At 35.6% G+C, this 20,098-nt stretch overlaps 2 protein-coding genes across 2 annotated transcripts; both read right to left on the bottom strand.

Moving 5' to 3' along the window:
* Window positions 1-982: 982 nt before the first annotated feature.
* On the bottom strand, window positions 983-7,941 carry LOC147543086 (granule-bound starch synthase 2, chloroplastic/amyloplastic-like). Its single transcript, XM_086636045.1, has 8 exons — window positions 6,902-7,941; window positions 5,979-6,498; window positions 5,170-5,234; window positions 4,905-4,982; window positions 4,703-4,813; window positions 3,763-3,807; window positions 3,143-3,316; window positions 983-2,485 (listed from the first exon to the last, which is right to left on the bottom strand). The coding sequence occupies exons 1-8, from the start codon at window positions 7,274-7,276 to the stop codon at window positions 1,529-1,531; spliced, it is 2,325 nt and encodes a 774-aa protein (XP_086492171.1). The 5' UTR covers window positions 7,277-7,941; the 3' UTR covers window positions 983-1,528.
* Window positions 7,942-9,581: 1,640 nt separating this feature from the next.
* Window positions 9,582-13,331, bottom strand: LOC147543085 (uncharacterized). Its single transcript, XM_086634414.1, has 4 exons — window positions 12,274-13,331; window positions 11,655-12,044; window positions 10,440-10,660; window positions 9,582-10,009 (listed from the first exon to the last, which is right to left on the bottom strand). The coding sequence occupies exons 1-4, from the start codon at window positions 13,016-13,018 to the stop codon at window positions 9,731-9,733; spliced, it is 1,635 nt and encodes a 544-aa protein (XP_086490540.1). The 5' UTR covers window positions 13,019-13,331; the 3' UTR covers window positions 9,582-9,730.
* Window positions 13,332-20,098: the final 6,767 nt, after the last annotated feature.

The raw sequence follows: 20,098 nt of genomic DNA, 5'->3' as shown, positions 1-20,098 counted from the left end.
TAGGCATGTCTATCTTCTAAGAAGCTTCTAAATCGATGTTTAGGGGGTTTGTAAAGGGGCTCAAATTTATGACTTTTGGCGCCCTCCCACAGCTAAATATGGGCAAGAGTGCAGGACTCAGAGTTAGTTAAAAGGTGCGCGAGTAGTAATAAATTGGGGCGCCTATCAAACATGGCTGAAAAATTGAAAGGTTTGATACTCTTTTTTTTCTTTTTTCGAGAATTCGACTACGATCTACGTTAGCCGTTACAAGATATTGATACATCATTAAGATGTGATAAGTTCAATGACTGCCTAATTTTAACCATGAAAGAAAAAAAAACCTAAAGCACAACAACATAAAAGAGGCCTAGAGTCCGACAAATTCATTACGTTATTTACTTTATCTATAGCCTAAATTACATAGGATAAATCTTAATGGCAAACTGCTTCTACCAAGACTTGATCTCACAACCTCTTGGACTTAAGAGGGTGTCGAACCAGTGCAGTAAAGGCTGATGAATAGAGGTTTCAGATTTTATTTGTCGCTCTAGTACTGCATTAGAAAGGGCTGAGTTGGGGTCCTACTATTTTTAGAAAAAAAACATCTGTTTTCGGGTGCCATTGAAGATTTCACGTAGTTTTTTATTACCTAGGTGAATGACTTCGCCAAACACAAACTTAAATATAATATATGAGTGGAACATGAAAATGTTCAACTATCAAAACTTTTTTTTTTCCTGTTAGTTTCTTTTGTCATTGTCAACATTTTAGACCCAATCATCAAGCACTAATAAAGCAAAAATCCAATAAGAACTCGACAAGGAGAATACCTAACTAGGGCACTAGAAAGACATGAAAATGATAAAAGGAAGCAGGAATAACATGAACCATGGTGGCTGCGTCGTCAGCTTTATCAATGAAGTTAATTTCCAAAAATGAACCATGACTTCACAGGGTCGGCCGCATTGGCGGGCACACAACACTCCTAACAAGCCCGAACTTCATCGAACTCGAAAAATTATATTATTGAGCAACAAAATTTCTAATGTTGATTGTGAAAGTTTACACTGAAAAAAAACCATAGAAGTGTGAAAAGAAGAAAGGGAGTACCAAACTTGCTGTCTGATTCCTTGCTCTTCGATTTGCTTCGAGATGGGTGGGGCCTGATACAGTCAAAAAATTGCTGTTTCACTGAACTTCGACAACTTCCGGACAATTTCTTCGTCTTAGCTTCTTTAGTTTCTTGAGAATTTCGTAGCTTCCGGACACTCAATATCAACTCATTTTGACACAACCAGCCAAGGATTAGATATGTAGATATTCGGCTAAGACTAAGAAATTCAGATGGTGTTTCCTTTATTGCTACCTACAAAGTTTGATATATATAGATCGATAGAGAGATAGAAAGAGTCCAAGATATTTACCAAGAAACTACGATGCAGTTTTCTTCCGGATGATTTCTAGCACAGATAGAAGGCTAGCACGGATAATGATCTGCCGAATTTGAAATACGGCCAAAGAAAGCGGAACTAGCATGTTCCATGAATTACCACTGGTACTTAGCAGCAAGGAGAACTTCCTCATAATTCTGAGCAGCATTATCCCAACTAAGGTTTTGGTTCATTCCGCGTTTTTGAATTCCCTTCCAACTATCCTTGTAATCTCGATAAGTAAATAAGCAGTTTCCTAGTGCATGTATAAGCCTTCCCGCTTCGGCTCTTTCAAATGTCCACCCAAGGCCTGATTCACTGAAAGGATCAAATGGTTGTACAGTATCTCTAAGCCCACCAACAGCATGAACAACAGGAACAGTCCCGTAGTTCATCGCATAGAGCTGGTTCAATCCGCAAGGTTCAAATCTTGATGGCATGAGTAAAATGTCTGCACCTGCAGTTATCCGATGGGACATTTTCACAGAAAAGCCAACCCATCCCCGGACCTTATCACGGTGTTGGGCCTCAAAGTGTCTGAGCATGTCTTCCAGATCGGACCTTCCGGTCCCTAACATGACAAGCTGTACATTCTGATCCACCATCCAGGGTATGGCTTCCGCAATCAGGTCAACACCTTTCTGGTGGTCAAGTCTTCCGATGAAACCAATGAGAGGAATGTCTTCACGAATGGGAAGCCCGAGTTCTTTTTGCAAGGCCGCTTTGCATCGGGCTTTGCCAGTATCAAGGGTTTCTAGCGTGTAATTAGTGTAGTCGTCGGACGCCAAGTGAACGTCCGTTTGGGGATTCCATTCTTTTGTATCAATCCCATTCACGATTCCTTTCAATTTCCAGTCACTCTCATTTATGATTCCATGTAGACCCCAACCGCCTTCTTGAGTTTTTAACTCCCACGCGTAATTATTGCTGACAGTAACTATACGGTCTGCAGTCTTCAATCCAGCAGCGAAGATGTTGAAGTGTTCGCCACCAACAGGGTCATGTAACCTAAACAAGTCTATGTAGTGTCTTGGAATGTCAACTTTCGAGAAGTCATCCATTGGACCACGCCCCTGAATGAGATTTATGGATTAAATTACGATTAAAAAGTCTCTTTTTATTGAAATAGTAAAACTATTGGTACAACAAACTTACAACAATTATACAAGGGTCCATTTTTATGGTTCTTGTTTCCAAGAGACATGAAATTTTAAAAACGATAAATAAAATGTCTGCAAAATACAGTGTCCACATAAATGAAATTTTGTTGTAAAACTATTGCAATTTTGTTGTACCAATTGTTCCTACAAAACTATTCATACAACAAAATTACAACAGTTATAAAACAAAGTTCCATTTATGTGGACACGGTGTTTTCTCCAGTAATTTTATTAATTGTTTTTGATAAATTTAAAACGTGTTGGAATAAAAGACTGATAAAAGAAATGTTGTATAATTGCTGCAATTTTGTTATACCAATAGTTTCACTCTCTTTGTCACTGAAAATAAAATTAAATATGAAAAAAAATACAACACAACAAATGAACCATTTGGGGTTTGGGTGATCATTAGCTAACGTCGGTGTGATTCCCAAATAACTAATTAAAGTAAATATAACCGAATGTTCAAACTTTAAAGTTGAATAACCGATTGATTTAATAAGAATTTGTCGCAGTTACTTAATATGGATAATAACAAAAATAAAGGAGAGAAAGATTAGAGAACAAAACCTGGTGAGCAATGTTGTGGATAACTAGAACAGAACGTGTATAATTCATTAGGCCATTGTCACGATAATATGCCTTGAGATACACTGGTAATAATGCAGTGTGCCAATCATTCGCAATGAAAACCAAATTTCCATCTCCATAGCATACCCCACCACAAGGAACATACCAAGGTACCTATAAAGCTTCTTAACGTCAGATTCTAATTTCAATAGAATATGAATACATAGCTCTTATTCAAAGACATTAACTAACTTCATGTTTTGAGTACTGATTTATTAAAATCCAAGTGAAAAAGCAGAACTTAAGAATCTCGATTGTCGACTAGTACTATCAAGAATTGAGATAGTAGATTGTCGACTAGTACTATCAAGAATTGGGATAGTAGATTGTTCTTGTCCAAATGTGGAGATAGATGCAGAAACTACTATCTGTTTAATATTTGGTAGCATCTTTGAATTTAAAACTTTTTGACCTAATATCAACTACCCCATGTGCATCAAACATGTACGGATTCTAGTTCTAAAGAGTACCATTTAATTTCTATGAGTACAATTGGCTCATATCCGTGTCTATTTAAACTTTTAGAAGCCCTTTTTTTATGGTTAGGTTTGAAATTGTACCTCAACAGCTGCCTTGCAGAACAAAACCATGCGCTTTAAGATGTCCTGCAGTTCACTTGAAATCAAAGATGTTAAATACCCGAAAAGATTATAAGTACTCAAGTTCAAACAAGTTATGTATGTTATCATCATATTATAGTTTTAAAGGAAATACTGCTAATGAATGTATATGTCAGCTGTACAAGGCATTATATTAAAACCCAGCATTTCGTATAGAAAACCTAAAATGTCTCTGCTTGATAGGAACCTAAAATGATTTTTAAAATGGAATACTATTGTCGAACTAATCCATCTTAATTTAGTGTATAATACGATCAGGAAAAAAATGGGGGGGATGTCAGATTTGAAGTTCTTTAGTCAAGTCATTTGGAGTTCCTGAAGGATTTCGGCTATGGTTAACCTACAGCACGACGGCTGAAGTTCAGATCACATATCAATTCATTAACCCTTAATCTGTCAGCCAAATCTTTCGAACCAAACAATAAAACCAGCAGTTTGAACATAACCATATTATCTATCCAATTCTGATGGCCATTCAACAATTTTTTGGCAGCATTCATAATCAGATGCTTAAGATCATTTGCTGGTGTATACTTGAAATAACTCGTTCCACTCTCTGTAGTTGGCTCCCAAAAGAGACTCAGGTTTGGCGATTGCTTACGAGTCAGCAAATGGCCGAGTGACTTGCCAGGTCAAGACCAATCCAGTTGAGTCCCGAGTCAAGTGACTCGGGGGGGGGGGGGGGGGGGGGGAGCGTATTTTGTTGACCCACATTTACACTTGGTATAGAGTCGATCCAAATTATTCGAAGGACACTTTAGTAAGACTCAGATTCGGGCAATACTTCTTGATGACAAATACTTTAAACTTCAACATTCAAGCCAACCTAGACATTAACAAAATATTTATAATAAATAAGAAAGGAAGTAGAAGATCGTACCTCTCGTTTTCCTCCATAAATATCATGTTCGATATGGCGAAACACAGGGCTTTCTATAAAAACAAAATCGACACCATCGATAAAAGCCTGAAAGTAATTTACCTCGGTATCCTGCAAAATTCATTTTGACACATTATTATTTCATCATAAGCTATGATTTAGAAAGCTGGCATAATGTAGGAAGTTCTCGGCTAATTCTTACCTGCCCATCTACATTATACCGCCTACAAACTCCTGTATGGCGAGGTTCAGCATAGTTTCCATAAAGAGGTGCGACAACCTAATGATCCAAAAAAAAAATCCACCACATTAAATACACCAAGTTCATAAGATAGATAATTAAACAACAGCAATATCACATGAAACGATAAGCAATTCCTTTCTTTCACATATTGACGCAATTATACCAGTTTCATCGCTAAGAGTTTATAATATCCAACTAAGTCATGAATAAAAAATATTATTACCATGACTCTATGTCCACGCCGAGCTAATGCCTTTGGTAAAGCACCGGCAACATCTCCAAGCCCACCTAAGAGATTTTAACAAATTTCAGAAATCCACCAAACAGAGCAAATACTATTTCTTTCCTTAGTTAAAGAAATATGTACTTCTTATGATTCTAACAAAAAGAAGAACAGAGGGACCATGGCCCGGGAGTCCTAAATTTGAAAATGCACTCTTATACATCCAGGCGTTTTTAGAGTCAAGTCAACCTTCTGAAATTATTCCCATTTTTCTCCACTTCCCTTATTTCTCTTCCTGATCATTTTATCGGAGTAGAGAAGTTAAAATCCGAACGGGGAAATTAATGACACTAAGGCTTCCCTGCAACTGGCGAAGATGCATAAGATCCACCCATAATCCAGAGGTTTACCAATACCCTATTCTGCCATCGTCGGTTCCCAAATCTCACTAAATGTATATTTTGCCTTATAGACTGACCCACTGTATGATGTTGTTCAAACCACGAGTAACGAGTTACATGCACTTTTCTTTTGTGAGGCTACTTTGTATATGCTTGACAGCTCGACTAAAACTTTTAAGCATATCATGGGAATAGGAATAGAAGTCTATAAAGACCCAGACGGTGTACCTCGCATAGATATTAAATGCAGTATTAAATAGAAATAGCAGGTATTAACATTACCGTTAAAGTAATGAAGTATGGTATGAGATACATTCTCCTAAATATGCATATTGAACCAGGAAATTAATCTTAAAAGAGTAACTCAAACGAGACAACCCATTGATGGGTTTCCTAACAGTAATTTACCTGTTTTGGACCAAGGAGTGCATTCAGCCGATACCAAAATGATATTCATGACATTAGCTCCAGCTAAGGGAGGAGATTCTATGTTTTCTTCAACAGGAGCCTTCGCTTCGCTAATCAATTCTTGTAAATTCATTTCTGTTAACTCCTTGAAGTTTTTTACTTGTGAACTAGATACTTGAGATGACTTAGATCGAAATGAGTGCAGTTTATCCGATCGAAAAGCTTCTGAATTAGTTGCTTCAGAATTCATTTGGTAATTGATATTTGAGGAAACCTCCTCAAGAGGAAAGTTTCTATTTAATTCCTTATCGGCTTCGACACCAACAGGAACATCAACTCCAACCGAGGGTGCATAGTTCCCCAAATCTATAGTAGCTGTTCCGTCAGTTCCACTTCCACTAGCGGAAGCAAGATCCGGTTTTGGGATAGGTATATTCGTCTTAGTATAGGGAAATAAATCGCCATCTCCATTGAAAATACTTTTTCTTATAGAAGACACTTCTTCTTTTCTTTCTGCAATCTGTACACAGATTAGGACAAGTCGAAGTCAGAGACACACGGTTCGGGAGAATTTAGTAAGGGACTGGACAGTCCATTGAAATGCATCAAGTTTCAATATAAACTTCCATAAACCCTAAACCCAATTTCACCTCCAATACCCATTATGGCCATAAATTTACGCAGAAATTGAGAGACCCCATTAGGGTTTTCTCCGTTGCAATCTTTCTATATAACAAACTCATCTTTTTCTTGAAATATTTCACAAGAGTTTATAAGTTCCACTTTTTGCAGATATTATAAACTAGTAGGGAAAGTCATGAAAGTAAAAAAGGGAACAAAAAGCAACACAAATATTGAAAAGAAAGACAAATTAAACAAAAAGGAAATCTTTCAAAACCCATTAAACAATTTGAGTTAAAGACCTGTTTAAGTAGCTCTTTCTGTAAAGCTAGAATTTTTCTGCTTTTTTCAAGGGTAGCTTGAATTATATCCTCTGTGTCATCACTTTCATTTCCTTGAGAATCATTCTTTCCGATCGCTGTCATAAACTTTCTATTACCCACTTTTATTAGATTGTTTCCATCCAAAAATAAACCCTGATTTTTCAATTTTTCTCCATCTTCAACCTTGAGAAACCCACATTTTGAAAATTTTGAACCAGAATCAAGTGAAGATCTTCCATTGAAGAGATAAGAATGAAATCTAGGTCGAATGATTTGAGATTTTCCACTATGAAAAGGAACAACACTTTCATTTGTTATACCAAAAATGAAGGAAGGAGATCCAATAGACGCCATGAATGTTTGTCTTTTCACCTCTGAGAATTAATTGAGAAAAACCCAGATGAAGAAACTGAAAAGTAACAAAACCCAGGTGATGAAATGATGATTGAAGCAAAACCCAGATGAGAAATGCGAAATTTAAGGATACCCAGATCAGGAATCATGGAAAAAGTCATGAATAGTAGAACACTTCTGCTAGTGGGTCACTTACTACTCTCACTAGTCCGAGTGAAAATGAAGTGGAGATATGAGTTTTTAAGGGTTTGGTGAACGGTGGAGATTTAGAGATGATGATGAACCCTAGTTGGAAGAACTCAATAGTCTAAAAGTTTGGACTTTCTTGATCTTCATGAAAAAAACTGCAACAAATTTTGTTTGGAACTAAGGTTTAGGAGATAATTTGGGTGATTTTAGATGGTTTCGTGGGAGATGAGGTAATTTACTTGAGAAATTTTATGAGGTGTCACTCAAAAATCTATTTTCTTATCCAAATGTGAGGCTTAGAATCATAAACTATTGATTGAGGATTGATGCCAAGGAGATGATGAGAGGTCATTAGGTCCCTACATCTTACAAAATTGAAAACTTTTTGAAGTGTTCATGGGGATCTGCTAAATAAAATAAGCTTCTCTATTTTGGTCTAGAAGCATTTATACCATTTATATTTGGAGTAAAAAAAAGAGGGATTGGGTCATTGGTCCACAAAAAAAAAAAGGCCCAAAATGAAAATCTCACCCAAAGTTGCCTAAAAATGAAAGGGAGGTCCAATGTGTCAGTTTGGGGGTCAAAATTACGTAAAGAGCCCTTAGAAAATATAGTATTTACCGTTCATGCCATTGAAAATTACAAAATTGCCATCGAAAATTCTCGGGAAACGATTTTTTTTCTGAAAAAGAAACTGACAACCCGTCCATCAGAATCTGTACTGTTCAGAAAATTACGGAACTGCCACCGAAAAATTTTCGGGAAATTATTTTATTTACTGGAAATTTTTTTCTGTACTAGACATTTTTGCTGGGCGGAAATTTGAATTTTCGTAAAAAAATTTGAAAATTTGGGCAGGAATTTGAAATTTCGTTTGAAAATTTTAAAACTTCGAAAAAAAAAATTTGTGATCGGGAAATTATTTTATTTACTGGAAATTTTTTTCTGTACTAGACACTTTTGCTGGGCGGGAATTAAAAATTTGAAAATTTGGCCGGGAATTTGAAATTTCGTTTGAAAATTTTGAAAAAAAGATTTTGTTTGAAAATTTCAAAAAAAGTACGGGAAATTATTTTATTTACCGAGAAGAGATGGTTTGTTGGGCGGGAATTTGAAATTTCGTTTCAAATTTTCAAAAAATTTTGAAACTTTGAATTTTTCGTGTACTGGTAAATTATTTTTTTTACCAGTCAGTTTTTTTTTTCTAGGAAAACGTCAGCATGTCCCGTCCAAGGGCAAGAGGGGAATAAAAAAAAACTGACATTTGGACCTGCAACTAATTTTTGGACAAGAGTTGATTTTTTTTTGCGTTTACCCTCCAGATTTTGGACTGTTGACTCAAAAATCCTAAAAAAAATCCAAATTTCCTTAAAAATGGCAAATTTTTCATGAATAGGAGTACAAAAATGTATATATGATAGGTAACTCTCTAACTCCCTACCATGTTAAGCAACTCAAGGTCGTGGTAACGAGTGGTATGATAATAGGAGTTTTGTCGGTTGTATTATGAAGAAGAAAGGATTCCTTCGAAGAACCAAATGTTTTCGGTGCAAATATCACGAGGATTAGTATTGTGGTCGGATTTTAAAATTTTTTGAGTAAGTAGGAGAGTTATTGTAATATGGTGGAAGAGGAGACTCGTTGGTGGAATGTTGATGAAGTATAAATGAGAGTTGGGTCACGTCCGTTCCAATCAGGTGGGTATTTTATAAGGAGATAAACAATGGAATATTTAGAGAGTAAAAATGTGGATGAGACAACCATTATCGTCATAGAGAGCTTAAATTTTGTGTTGATTTGTTGTATTAAATTGAAGCTTTGAAATGGGTAGGATTATTTCATAAGAGGGGCAAATGTGGAGTTCTTTTGTTGGTTATTATAAATCTATATAATATCTACTCTGGTAGATGGTTGACTTTTTTCATCCTCTGCACTTCATCGATATGTCGCCCATTTTAAAAAATGTTAGCATGCATTCTGTCACATCTGCTAGCCTAAAAGAAAGTTTAGTCAATCAAAACAACGGACACAACCATTAAAGTTAAGCCGATTATAAAGTTGTAACCAAAACAACTAACACAACCATCAAAGGTAAGCCGATTATAAAATTGTGACCAACAACAAAGCATGAAATCTTATTGTTTAACTTAATAACTTAATTATTGATCTTTACAGGATTTTTGTTCTATTGCTTGCCTAAGTAAATTATTTACAAAGATGGTCTAAAAAGTTGTCACCTCTCATTAGTTAAATGTAAGAAGCTAATCAAGGAGGGAATAATATGCAACCAGGAGTATTAATACTCAGAACCCTCCCTTCTTTGAAGTCTAAATTCTTTAACTTCTCTTGGCACCATTTAAGTTGTGGACTAGAAATCAAAGACATCTTGAGTACCCTTGAGACAAGCTTCAACTCAATGTTACAAAACAAAATCTCAATATTTTGGAATTCATCATTTTCATTCTTGTTATCATGATGATGATATATTTTCTTCAACCAACTTCTCTTTTTCCTCCTTTGTAGATCTTTCAAATTCATTTCCTTCTACAAAATTAGTAAAATTACACAGTGTGAGAGTTAACCTCGAAACCACGTAAAATAATTAATGACGCCATTTGTCACCAATTGATTTTGTGTTGGAAGTCAAAAAACTCAATTACTCAACATGTATCAAAGTTAGTAATGAAATGTCCATGATAGGTCAAATGACCAAATATATTTGTACTTTTTTTTTTGTTGAACTACTTTTTTTATTTGTTGAAACACCAAATATATTTTTTTATTTGTTGAAACACCAAATATATTTTTACTAGTTAGGCTAAAAAAATGCATATATGAAGTGAAAAAGAAAATATAAAAGCTAAAGTCGAGCTCTATTGTCGTCAATCTATTTTGAGTTAAAACCATTCATTACAAAAACTTGTTTCAACAGAAAAAGAAGAAAAAAAGAAAAGAAAATGCATCTTGATTTTACCTTTTGAAGTTCTTTTGTGAGATCAGCTAGGAGTCCCAAATCTTTAGGGTCTTCTATTGGTGGGTAATTGCACATAAGACTTTTAAATCTCCACCAAGACTTTTTGTTGTCTGATTGTACAAAAACCCAAAATGCCATAATAGATTTCTCAATGGATCTCAACACTTCTTTTACACTCACACCCTCTTCTTTCTCCCCTTCTTTTTCTTCTTCAAAGTAGCCTTAAATAAAAAATGATAATCTATTATCATTCAATAAGTCAAGTAAAACTTATGATAATCTACTATCTTACAATAAAACATGTAAGAAATATTTTTAGAGGAGAAAATTCTCGAATGTGTTTATCCTTAAATATATGGTATCTAACATATTTTTATTTTGGAACGATACATCGGGAGATAGTCCAGACCTCATTAAACTTACCTCGAGATCTATAACTTATGAATTTCCACTTTTAAAGAGCGTTGGACCTGAGACCTCCGAGTAACAGAGATAGTGTCCAACCACTACACCATACAACAGAGGATGTACAGTATTTGATTTACTTAAATGAAAGCGTTAATTCTGACTTAATCCCCAATTTGTGACTTATTTACCGTTTTGGCCCCATTAGTGTCTGACAGTTCGTTTTGACCGGCTCCCAACGGTACTTCCGAAGAGAGTTGAAATTTTCATAATTCTTGGAGGTCAAAATGAAATGCCAGACACTTATTGGGACAAAACAATGAGTTGGTCACAAATTGGGAGCTAAAAGAAAATTAACCCTAAATGAAAAAGCTAAAGAATCTTTTGCTTGAATGAAATAAAGACTTACTTATTTAATGATAGATGACCTTGTCAACCAAGACAAGGAAAAAAGAAAATCTAGTTGAACTTAGAAATAAAGAAAATGTTATCAATCCTTAATTCTTAAAGAAGTGCTATTTTAACACATTTCAATCAAGCTTTTATCAATTTATCTTCTCTCCAACAATCTCTACAATAAATTTCTAAAATATGTAATAACAGAGGAAATAAAATAAAATATGAAATTATGAACTTCTTTCACTTTTTCTCTTCCAAATTAATTTTTTATCTCAGTGTATAATTCCAGTAAAATATTTCGTTATTTAGATCATTTCTTTGTAATTATGTTGAGTCTAAAATGGGTTTCTTTTTCAATCAAAGAAATTTCTATAAACATAATTCAAAGAAGTGACAGGAAAAGTTAAGTACCTGAAATTTTGGGCACATGAAGAAGTTCTTTAGTGGAAAATCTTGCTTCAACATAATTCCAAAATCTTCTACTATCAACAACTTCATTTTCCATGAATCTCTCTAACAAAACTTGAAAATTTTGAAAATTTCCAGCTACATTATCACAAAAAGCACCACCCTTTTGGGGACTAGAAAGTAGAAGGTGTTCAACTTTTTTGTATTGGTAATGAAGGGCTTCCCAACACAAACATATTTGACCCACATAAACCTTTTCAATGTCACATTCTAAGCTTCTAATGAGCTTTCTTTTATCCATTTTGCTCATATATGGTATTGAGATCAAATCAATAACACTCTCTATTCTTTCTAATGAACTTGGAGTCCCAAATTGGTTGTTCAAGATTGAACCTACATTTGAACAAGTCCAATGATTTAGGGTTAGTGGTATATTAACCAAACAAAAAGAAGAGGGATGAATTCGAGCCGAATCACTTGGGATTAATCGTAAGTTAAAACGCTGGATGAATTTTTTTGATACAGTAAGATTCGAAAACCTTGGGCTTCCGGGGGATAAACACGTTATCATATGATTAAAGTGGGTTTCCTATACAAAAAATGAAAATTGATTTGTACTTACTCATTCCACTTGTTCTCTCATGACTGAGAAGATCATACCACCTCATCCTTTCTACATATTTCACATAGAAAGGATCCATTTCTTCGACTTTCCTTTCAGTTTCAACTTGTGTTTCAACTGTACTTGCCGATTCAAGTCTAGATGGTGTAAGCTTTAAGGAGTTCTCCATATCCTCGTCTATGTCGTTGTCCACATGAAAGATATCCAATTCTTGGGTGAAATTATTATCACCATTATCAACTACTAATTCTTCATTAACAACTTGTTCATTATTTTCTTCAACCACTAGTTCCTCACTAATAAAAAATTCATCTGTCATATTTTTATCTTCTACTAGGACTCCTATAGACTCATAAAGAGTTTTTCCAATATCAATATAGTTATCATACAAGACTATACTTTGGATTGCATTAAAATTTGCAATACTCCTATCTTTTCGTAGAATAATATGATCATTTTGTTGTAAAACTATATCGTAATTATTCGATTTTTTTAAAGAAAAGAAGAAAGTTATGTAAGTTTTTCGAAATCTAAATATCCATGAACTAAAAAACCTAAAAATTAATCTAAAAGGTTGGAAAAGAATGAGATATGCCCAACTTCCTACTGCTTTGATCCATAGAAAGATTTGGCAGAAAATAAGGATTAAAGGGTGGGCAAAGAAACTCAAGCAATACCATTTAGCAAAACCATGTGGTAAAAGAATATTTTCAATGATGAACCAACAAGAAAGAAGCAAACCCATCTCCAAAAAAAACTAACCTATGTTTCTTTAGTCTAGAGGAAGAGTAGAGTTTAGACCACCAAGTGTCCTATCAATATATAATGAAAATTATGTGTAAATAACTAAGAAATTTAGATTGATTCATCATAAACTGACAAAAAGGATAATGCTAAATTTCAAACATGTTAATGTCAATTGGGAATTTTAATATTGATTTTGATCTTTCCAGGAAATAGAAAACTTGGATTGGATTATAGTTAAAAACATTATTCTTTTTCTTTTAATAACCATTGTTATTTGGCTTTTTCTTTAGATGGGTTGTATCTATCTATCCAAAGATCAACCAAAGGTACACTTATGCACATAAAATAGTAACACACACACATATATATATATATCCGGAGATGCTAGGTTCATAAAAAAAAAGTTTGACAGAATTTTTGCGAATGATGAAAGTTTGACTGAATCTGGATCGTTCTCTTTATGAGCCGCTCATCTTTTAATAGTCAGAATTCAGTCAAACTTTCAAAATGGACTTGCCACATCATTTGGCAAAAAATTTGTCAAATTTTTTTGTGAACTTAGCATTTCCCATATATCTTACATACACCAAATTAAAATTTTAAGCCGTCTCTTGCTCTCAATCTATAAAGCTTAATTGCTTGTCATTATTCAAGGATTGTACTTTCTATCCAGGATATTGCTATTGTAGTGGCCAAAAATCGTACGAGGTCCGCTTCGTCTAAACGTCGCCTAGGCCCAGCCTACTTCGAATAAATATCACTTGGGCCAAACCCGCTCGCTTACTAGTTGGACACTCTCCAGCGTGGAATTCGACTCATTAGAAGTCCAAACGGTTCTAAGCCCTTATAAGTTATAAACGTCCATCTAGACGAATAATAACCCATCAAAAGTAATAATTAATACTCCAAGCACTCCTTGGTTGCCCTCAACCGTGTCTGTAGTTGTCGATTCAACCTCAACTCCGAAGATTTCTCCACGTGCCACTTGACTAGGTCAGTCAAAGACCCCACATCACCTCAAATATCTCGAAGCCAGCTCTGGCTACGAAGAGTCTAGAGTTGAGGTGGAGCAATAGCGCGATCAAGCTACTACAGGCGACAGATCGACGGCTAGAACGAGTCTCCCTTAGGGTTCGGAGTCACCCTCGACCTCAATTATTTCGGATCTGATAGACTCCACGCGCCCATCAGTCGCCTATAAATAGAAGGAGACTCTGACTCCAAAGGGCATGGAAGACCAGCTAGAAACATACTGAATATTAATCTTATCTGATCTCCCACTTGTTATCTTCTAATCAGTACTCTAGACGACGATAGGCTATATTCGTACTCCAGTAAACCTGAAGCTCTTCTAGAATCGCTAATCCATTTTACTTCTTCATTAGCCAGAACCTCCTATCGAGTTTACTGAACTCATTTCCTCTCTTGCACTTACTATCTTCTTAAATCTCTCCAGACGACGAGATCCCATCTTCAAGCTTCAAGAACCTTGAAACTCTGTTGGAATCCCTGATCGACGACCTCTCGACCTGCTCCAGTAGACGAACCTGACAAACAATCTCGTAGAATCAAAGCTCCGGCCACTCTACGAGTCGAGCCACCCTTTGACGATACAACACGGTGACACCCTCAGCATTCCATCAGTTAATATTTATCTTATTTATAATTTGTTGAGTTGACCGTCGGAGTGCCATTTGCAGACACCATCCCGATGTTCCCAAGACTTCACGGTTTCTACTTGTCTCTTTAAAAGTTGTGTTGTTTTCATGGTATTATGAAAAACCAAGAATCTGGTTTTCCTGTTTTAATTAATAAAAACAAGGATACACTTTAGAGTGTCTTTCTAAAATAAATTCAGAGTTAACTTTATGTCTAAAAATTATTGTTGTATTTGAAACAGATTAAAAAAGAAAACTAATATAATTTAAAATAGAGATTAATTAGAAGGTTAAAGATAGAGAAAGCTGAGGCGAGTTGTCTTTTTCCTTAAGACAGTGAACACCTTGGTATTTGTACTAAAACTAGTTAGATGTTTGTCTCCCAGGATACAACGGCTATATCTTTCAGGATTACGACTATAAGAGTACTTCGTTTTTCTGAAAGCGTGTGAACTTCGAACATGCAGTAAGAACGACATATGAAATTGACTTCTTAAAACTCAAAATGCTCATGTAACTTGAAATGTGTTTGGTATTTATAGAAGTATTGGTGACACTTCAGACAGGTGCCTATAGACGAATGGATGATTCCCAACAGTCATATTTGACTGTTGGCTTTCGGATGCAATCTTGATCGTCAGATCTCAACAGATCTCAACAGATCTATCTTAAGGGCGCCAAACATCCTGACCATTGAATCAAATCTATGATCCTAAAATCAAAGGCTCTAATCACTCCTCGCGCCGATGCGAAGTGCGTGCGGGCGCCTCTAAAGTGCCCAATGCACCCTAAACACCCATTCGCTCACGCTGCGCAAACCACGCGAAACACCTTTCTGTTTCAACGAACATACCATAAATATTGGAAGAGTCTATATAAGGAAATAAAACTTCTCCAACATCATAAATGTGGTACTAACTCAAAATCCCGGTTTAGAGTTAATGTTACTCATACCAAACTAATTTGGTAGTAACTCATTCATACGAAATCGGATTTGAACAAACTTTGGGTCTAAATTCAAGAGCTTGGCGAGACGAACCCAACGAGACGTCTTACTCGAGATTACGATGAATATAGATTCCTCAAATTCATGAAAAACCGGTCCAACTGCTTTTGAGCTGGATACTGATTCCAACAAGTTGAGTATTCATCCTCTATATAAAATGTTATTTATTCTACGTGTCCTCGTTTAAAGATGATTTAACTGTGGTTTATTGGTGAAGATAATTTTTCTTGAAAACCAACTTTAACCAAAATTCGTCAAACTCCTTCATAAATGTTATAGGTAGAGAAAATAATTCACTAAAGTATCTTTTTTAGAGGAATCAAATTTAGACAACAATAAAAACGAATAACAAGATTGTTCATCTTTTCATAATTTTTCTTTTATCAATTTATAACACTGAATCAAGTCATATAGTTCAATAGTTTTTGATAGTAGAGTTGTGAGGGGAGACAAAAATACGAGAGAGTAGATGTCATGAATCTTACATCAATATTTGTGGTTATTAGTCATAGACACGTCTACGACTTGTAAATTTCACCAACTATGCAGGAACCAAACCCTAACTAAGTCAAGATCTCTCTCTCTCTCTCTCTCTCTCTTCTCTCTCCTTTCACTATCTTAGAATTTCCCCTGTCTATGAATCTGTAATGTTCCTGACAGAGTCAATCAAGCAACTTTTAGTACTAATTTTCTTTAACATCTCTATCTTAACAAGACCAGAAAACCATGGGGCATGGGCAATCAAATTACCTTGAACCCCTTAAGTTCGACCAACATTAGTATTGATACTGTTCTCTTATACTACTACTTCATCTGGTTGCCTCTTTTTGTATTTTCCTTTTTGTGGCTTTTGGGATGTGCTAAAAGACTGTATAATCTAGTTGCCCTGTACATTGGTAATTGTGATGTAGATGTTGCAGGAGGGAAGAAAGATTAAATAATAAGAAATGATACCGAAAACTATAGAAGAGCGATAAGGATGACAAGACTAATAAGAGAAGACATTAATGACTTGATTGAAGATTATTGTTGATATTACTTGTTACCAGACAACTCTTGTTTGCAGTGATAAGAGGTACAGTCTTCCACCTTAAAGGTCAAGGATTCGAGACACGCTAAACAAGTCAAAAAATAAAACTTAGATTGAAGATTATTGTTGATATTCACTTGTTATCCAAAATAAATACAAGTAAATGATATTTTTATATAGGCAAATAGAAATCCTCAAGTTATTTTAGCTAGGAAACTGATAATTAACTATCAGGATAAGGAAATAGAAACATGAAAGGAGAAAACTCACAAAATAATGGAAGTACGAATTATGATACTAAAACTTATATTCTTTCATGGAATCATGGAGAAGGACTTGGAGGGTGTTTGATTTTTTAGCACTTACAAGTGCTACCACTTACTAAGTGACAATCACTTAGTAAGTGATATGGCGTTTGTTTTCTATCACTTCTAAGTGCTTTATTTTTGTTTTTATATTAATTCTAAATGTCATAAAAATGAGAAATTGTCTATTTTGACCTTAAAGTATTTACATATTAGCATTTCATACTAATTCATTATGCTCGCGAGTTTGGATACAAGAGAATTACGATTTATGAATACTTTATGTTGAAAATATTAACCTCAAGTAATTAAAAATTATGAAGGAAAAAGAACTTACGTTGCATGATGGAGCTTGGGTGGTTCCGTGATTAATGAAGGAAGAGATGTGAAAAAATTTAAGAGAAAAACTTAAGTGAAGGATGAGTAAAGAAGGAAAAGGATCATTGATAAAGTCATAAAAAGATTTTTTTTACTTATCAATTGTTTAAGATTTTTTTGTTAGTTATAATTATATTGGTAATTATTACATTCGGTGGGGATAGAAATGTCTATTTTAACACTTAGAAAGTAAGTGCAAAAAAATAAGCTCCAAGTTGGAGCTTACTTTTTTGCACTTACTTTGACCCCACTTACAAGTGATATTCACTTATTAAGTGAAAAAACAAATGACCTAAAATTGCCGGCCCGCACTTATTAAGTGAAAATCACTTAATAAGTGCAAAAATCAAACACCCTCTTGGTCGTGTGGGCTCATCAACCGAATGAGTCGAGTAGTTCGGGCTTGGGCCACCTCAACTATGAAGGTTTCCATCAGTTTGCTAGAAAGGCAGTACAAAAAAATACTCACTTGACAGGGATGTTGACATTTGATCGTTTGAATATGGTTTGTTGTAATAGTCCCACATAGCTCGGGAGAGCATATGAGCTATAGTTGCACACTCAAACTTAGTAAGTGCATAAGCCTTTTGGGTGTACTCGTGGAACCTTTCGCCAAGAACAAAATTACATATCGGTTGGGGCTTGAATAGTTACACTTTCCCCTCTAAGGCTTCCCAAAGTACTCTTTGGAGAACTGCAATCAGGCTCTCGTTTAAGAACAAAAACTTATAATTAGCTCAGTTACGTCTGACACAATACTTTTAGGGGTGCCGACTTTCACAATTGTCTCATACAATCTATAATGAGAGACGAGAGACATTGATGCAGGCGCATCCAAGACGGGCCCACAAGGCCACACGGCCATGGCCTAGTCGGCCAGAGTTTAGTAGTTTAGTAGGAGTCCTAAGTTTAGTATGATTCATAATGAATCTAGGTTTAGGAAGTTTCTTTATTTTCAGTATCTCTATTATTTAGGAAAGTCTAGTTTGTGTCTATCTAGGAAAGTTTAGTAGTCTATAAAAGGAGGTCGAGTCTGTTTTATTATGGATGTTGAAGAGAAAACCCCTTGAGTTTAATAAAGTTTTTTCAGTTTTTAGAGTTATTTTATTGTTCTTTATTTACTTTTATTCCGTTCTTTTAATTCCGCTGCGTTCTACATCATGTGGTATTCAGAGCCACCAGAGTTTTGGGCGAATGATTCAGGAATTTTTTTTCCAAATCAGTTAATTCAGAATCGGTCATATTCTATTCCTCAAGAGAGTCATAATCAACTAGATTATACTCATCAAGGGATAACGAATCAATGCTTATGCACATCTTGTTTTTCTCCAAATAACTCGTACGATTATCATTGGAATCCTGGAGAAACCTTAAGAGAAAACCCATCACAACCTCCATCTTTTTATTATCCGACATCAACCGCACCACCACCACCTCCGTACTCTAATTATACACCACAACCTTCGCCTTATCAATACCAACCACCACCAGTGTTTTCTACACCATCACCTCCATCTTATTACTACTCTACATCAACCCCATCTCTTTCTTGTCCTCCACCATATTCACCAACACCCCCATCTTCCTATTATACACCAACATCACCCTCACCACCACCTCCATACACTTATTATTCACTACAACCACCAACACCGATAGAACCATCTTCTCTTGACCATTCCGCGGCACCAACACTTTTGAAGCAATCCACATCGTTGTCCGAAGAAAAAGTCATTGATGATAAGAAGAAAAAGGATGATTCGATAAAAATATCCATTGAACGAGCTCTCAAATCGGTAAACACTACTGTTTCCACTACGCCCACTAAAGAGAAGACTCCAACTTTCGCCTCCGAATGGGACAACATTAGAGAAGGATTATCTTCGGTTTCGATGTTAGAAGAAGCGTTTGTCGAATACAAGAGAGAGAACACCGAAAAATTTGACCGCATTAATCACCGATTTGATCAAATCAATGATACAATCAGAGATTTCAACCTCAAACTCAAAGGTATTCGTTCTAACTCTTCCCCGTCTAAACAACAACCGCCTACTAGTTATACATCATCTTCGTCCCAACATTCTACAACCACCACTACTACATCAAATACTTTTCTTTCCCTGGAAAATCAAGGAACCGTTTTCCTCCACCCTAATAAAGTGCATGTTCACCCAACAATAACAGGAGCAAACAATTCTAGTTTATCCATAAACAATGTCCCTCCACATCACCTAAGTGTTGAACCACCATTCATCCCCCTTCACCATACCAGGATTGAATATCAAACCATGCCAAACCGAACAACACACCATCCACCCGTTACCCATAACCAGGCAGAATTATTCATGCCCCTACACCACCATAACAAGTCAATTGAACCATCACCAACCAGTTCCATTCACCTAGTTACACCACCAATCCCATCGTTCACCTTTCCTATGGCTACCCAAACCCGGAATAACTACCAGATCTTCCCCGAAGCTTCTCAAAACCAATCAGTCAACCTACTCGTTACCCACACTCTGGGTTCTCCTCCTTACTCAACTTCATACCGTATAAGTGTGCGTTCTTCATCTCCACATCTATACAATAGTCCAACGACCATAAACCATTACTCATACCCTCAACTTTGTGAACACATCCTATCCCTTACCTCTTCCACTATTTTTGTTGATTCTAGAGGCACTTCGATAGAAAATTT

Source organism: Eschscholzia californica, unplaced genomic scaffold (genome assembly GCF_041429995.1).
Source record: "Eschscholzia californica isolate CP2 unplaced genomic scaffold, dmEscCali1.0.p SCAF_4, whole genome shotgun sequence".
Lineage (NCBI taxonomy): Eukaryota > Viridiplantae > Streptophyta > Magnoliopsida > Ranunculales > Papaveraceae > Eschscholzia > Eschscholzia californica.
The sequence above is the reverse complement of the archived record's forward strand: the minus strand, read 5'-3'. Positions and strand labels throughout refer to the sequence as shown.

Bases quoted from the DNA above. Each gene is read 5' to 3' on its own strand.
- LOC147543086 (XM_086636045.1), bottom strand. From the start codon at position 7,276: ATGGCGTCTATTGGATCTCCTTCCTTCATTTTTGGTATAACAAATGAA. The intron at 6,499-6,901 runs GTCTTTAACTCA...ATCTGTGTACAG, and splicing joins AGAAAGAGCTACTTAAACAG to ATTGCAGAAAGAAAAGAAGA. The intron at 5,235-5,978 runs GTAAATTACTGT...AAAATCTCTTAG, and splicing joins CACTCCTTGGTCCAAAACAG to GTGGGCTTGGAGATGTTGCC.
- LOC147543085 (XM_086634414.1), bottom strand. From the start codon at position 13,018: ATGGGTTTGCTTCTTTCTTGTTGGTTCATCATTGAAAATATTCTTTTA. The intron at 10,661-11,654 runs GTACTTAACTTT...TTTTTATTTAAG, and splicing joins TCATGTGCCCAAAATTTCAG to GCTACTTTGAAGAAGAAAAA. The intron at 10,010-10,439 runs GTAAAATCAAGA...CTAATTTTGTAG, and splicing joins TCACAAAAGAACTTCAAAAG to AAGGAAATGAATTTGAAAGA.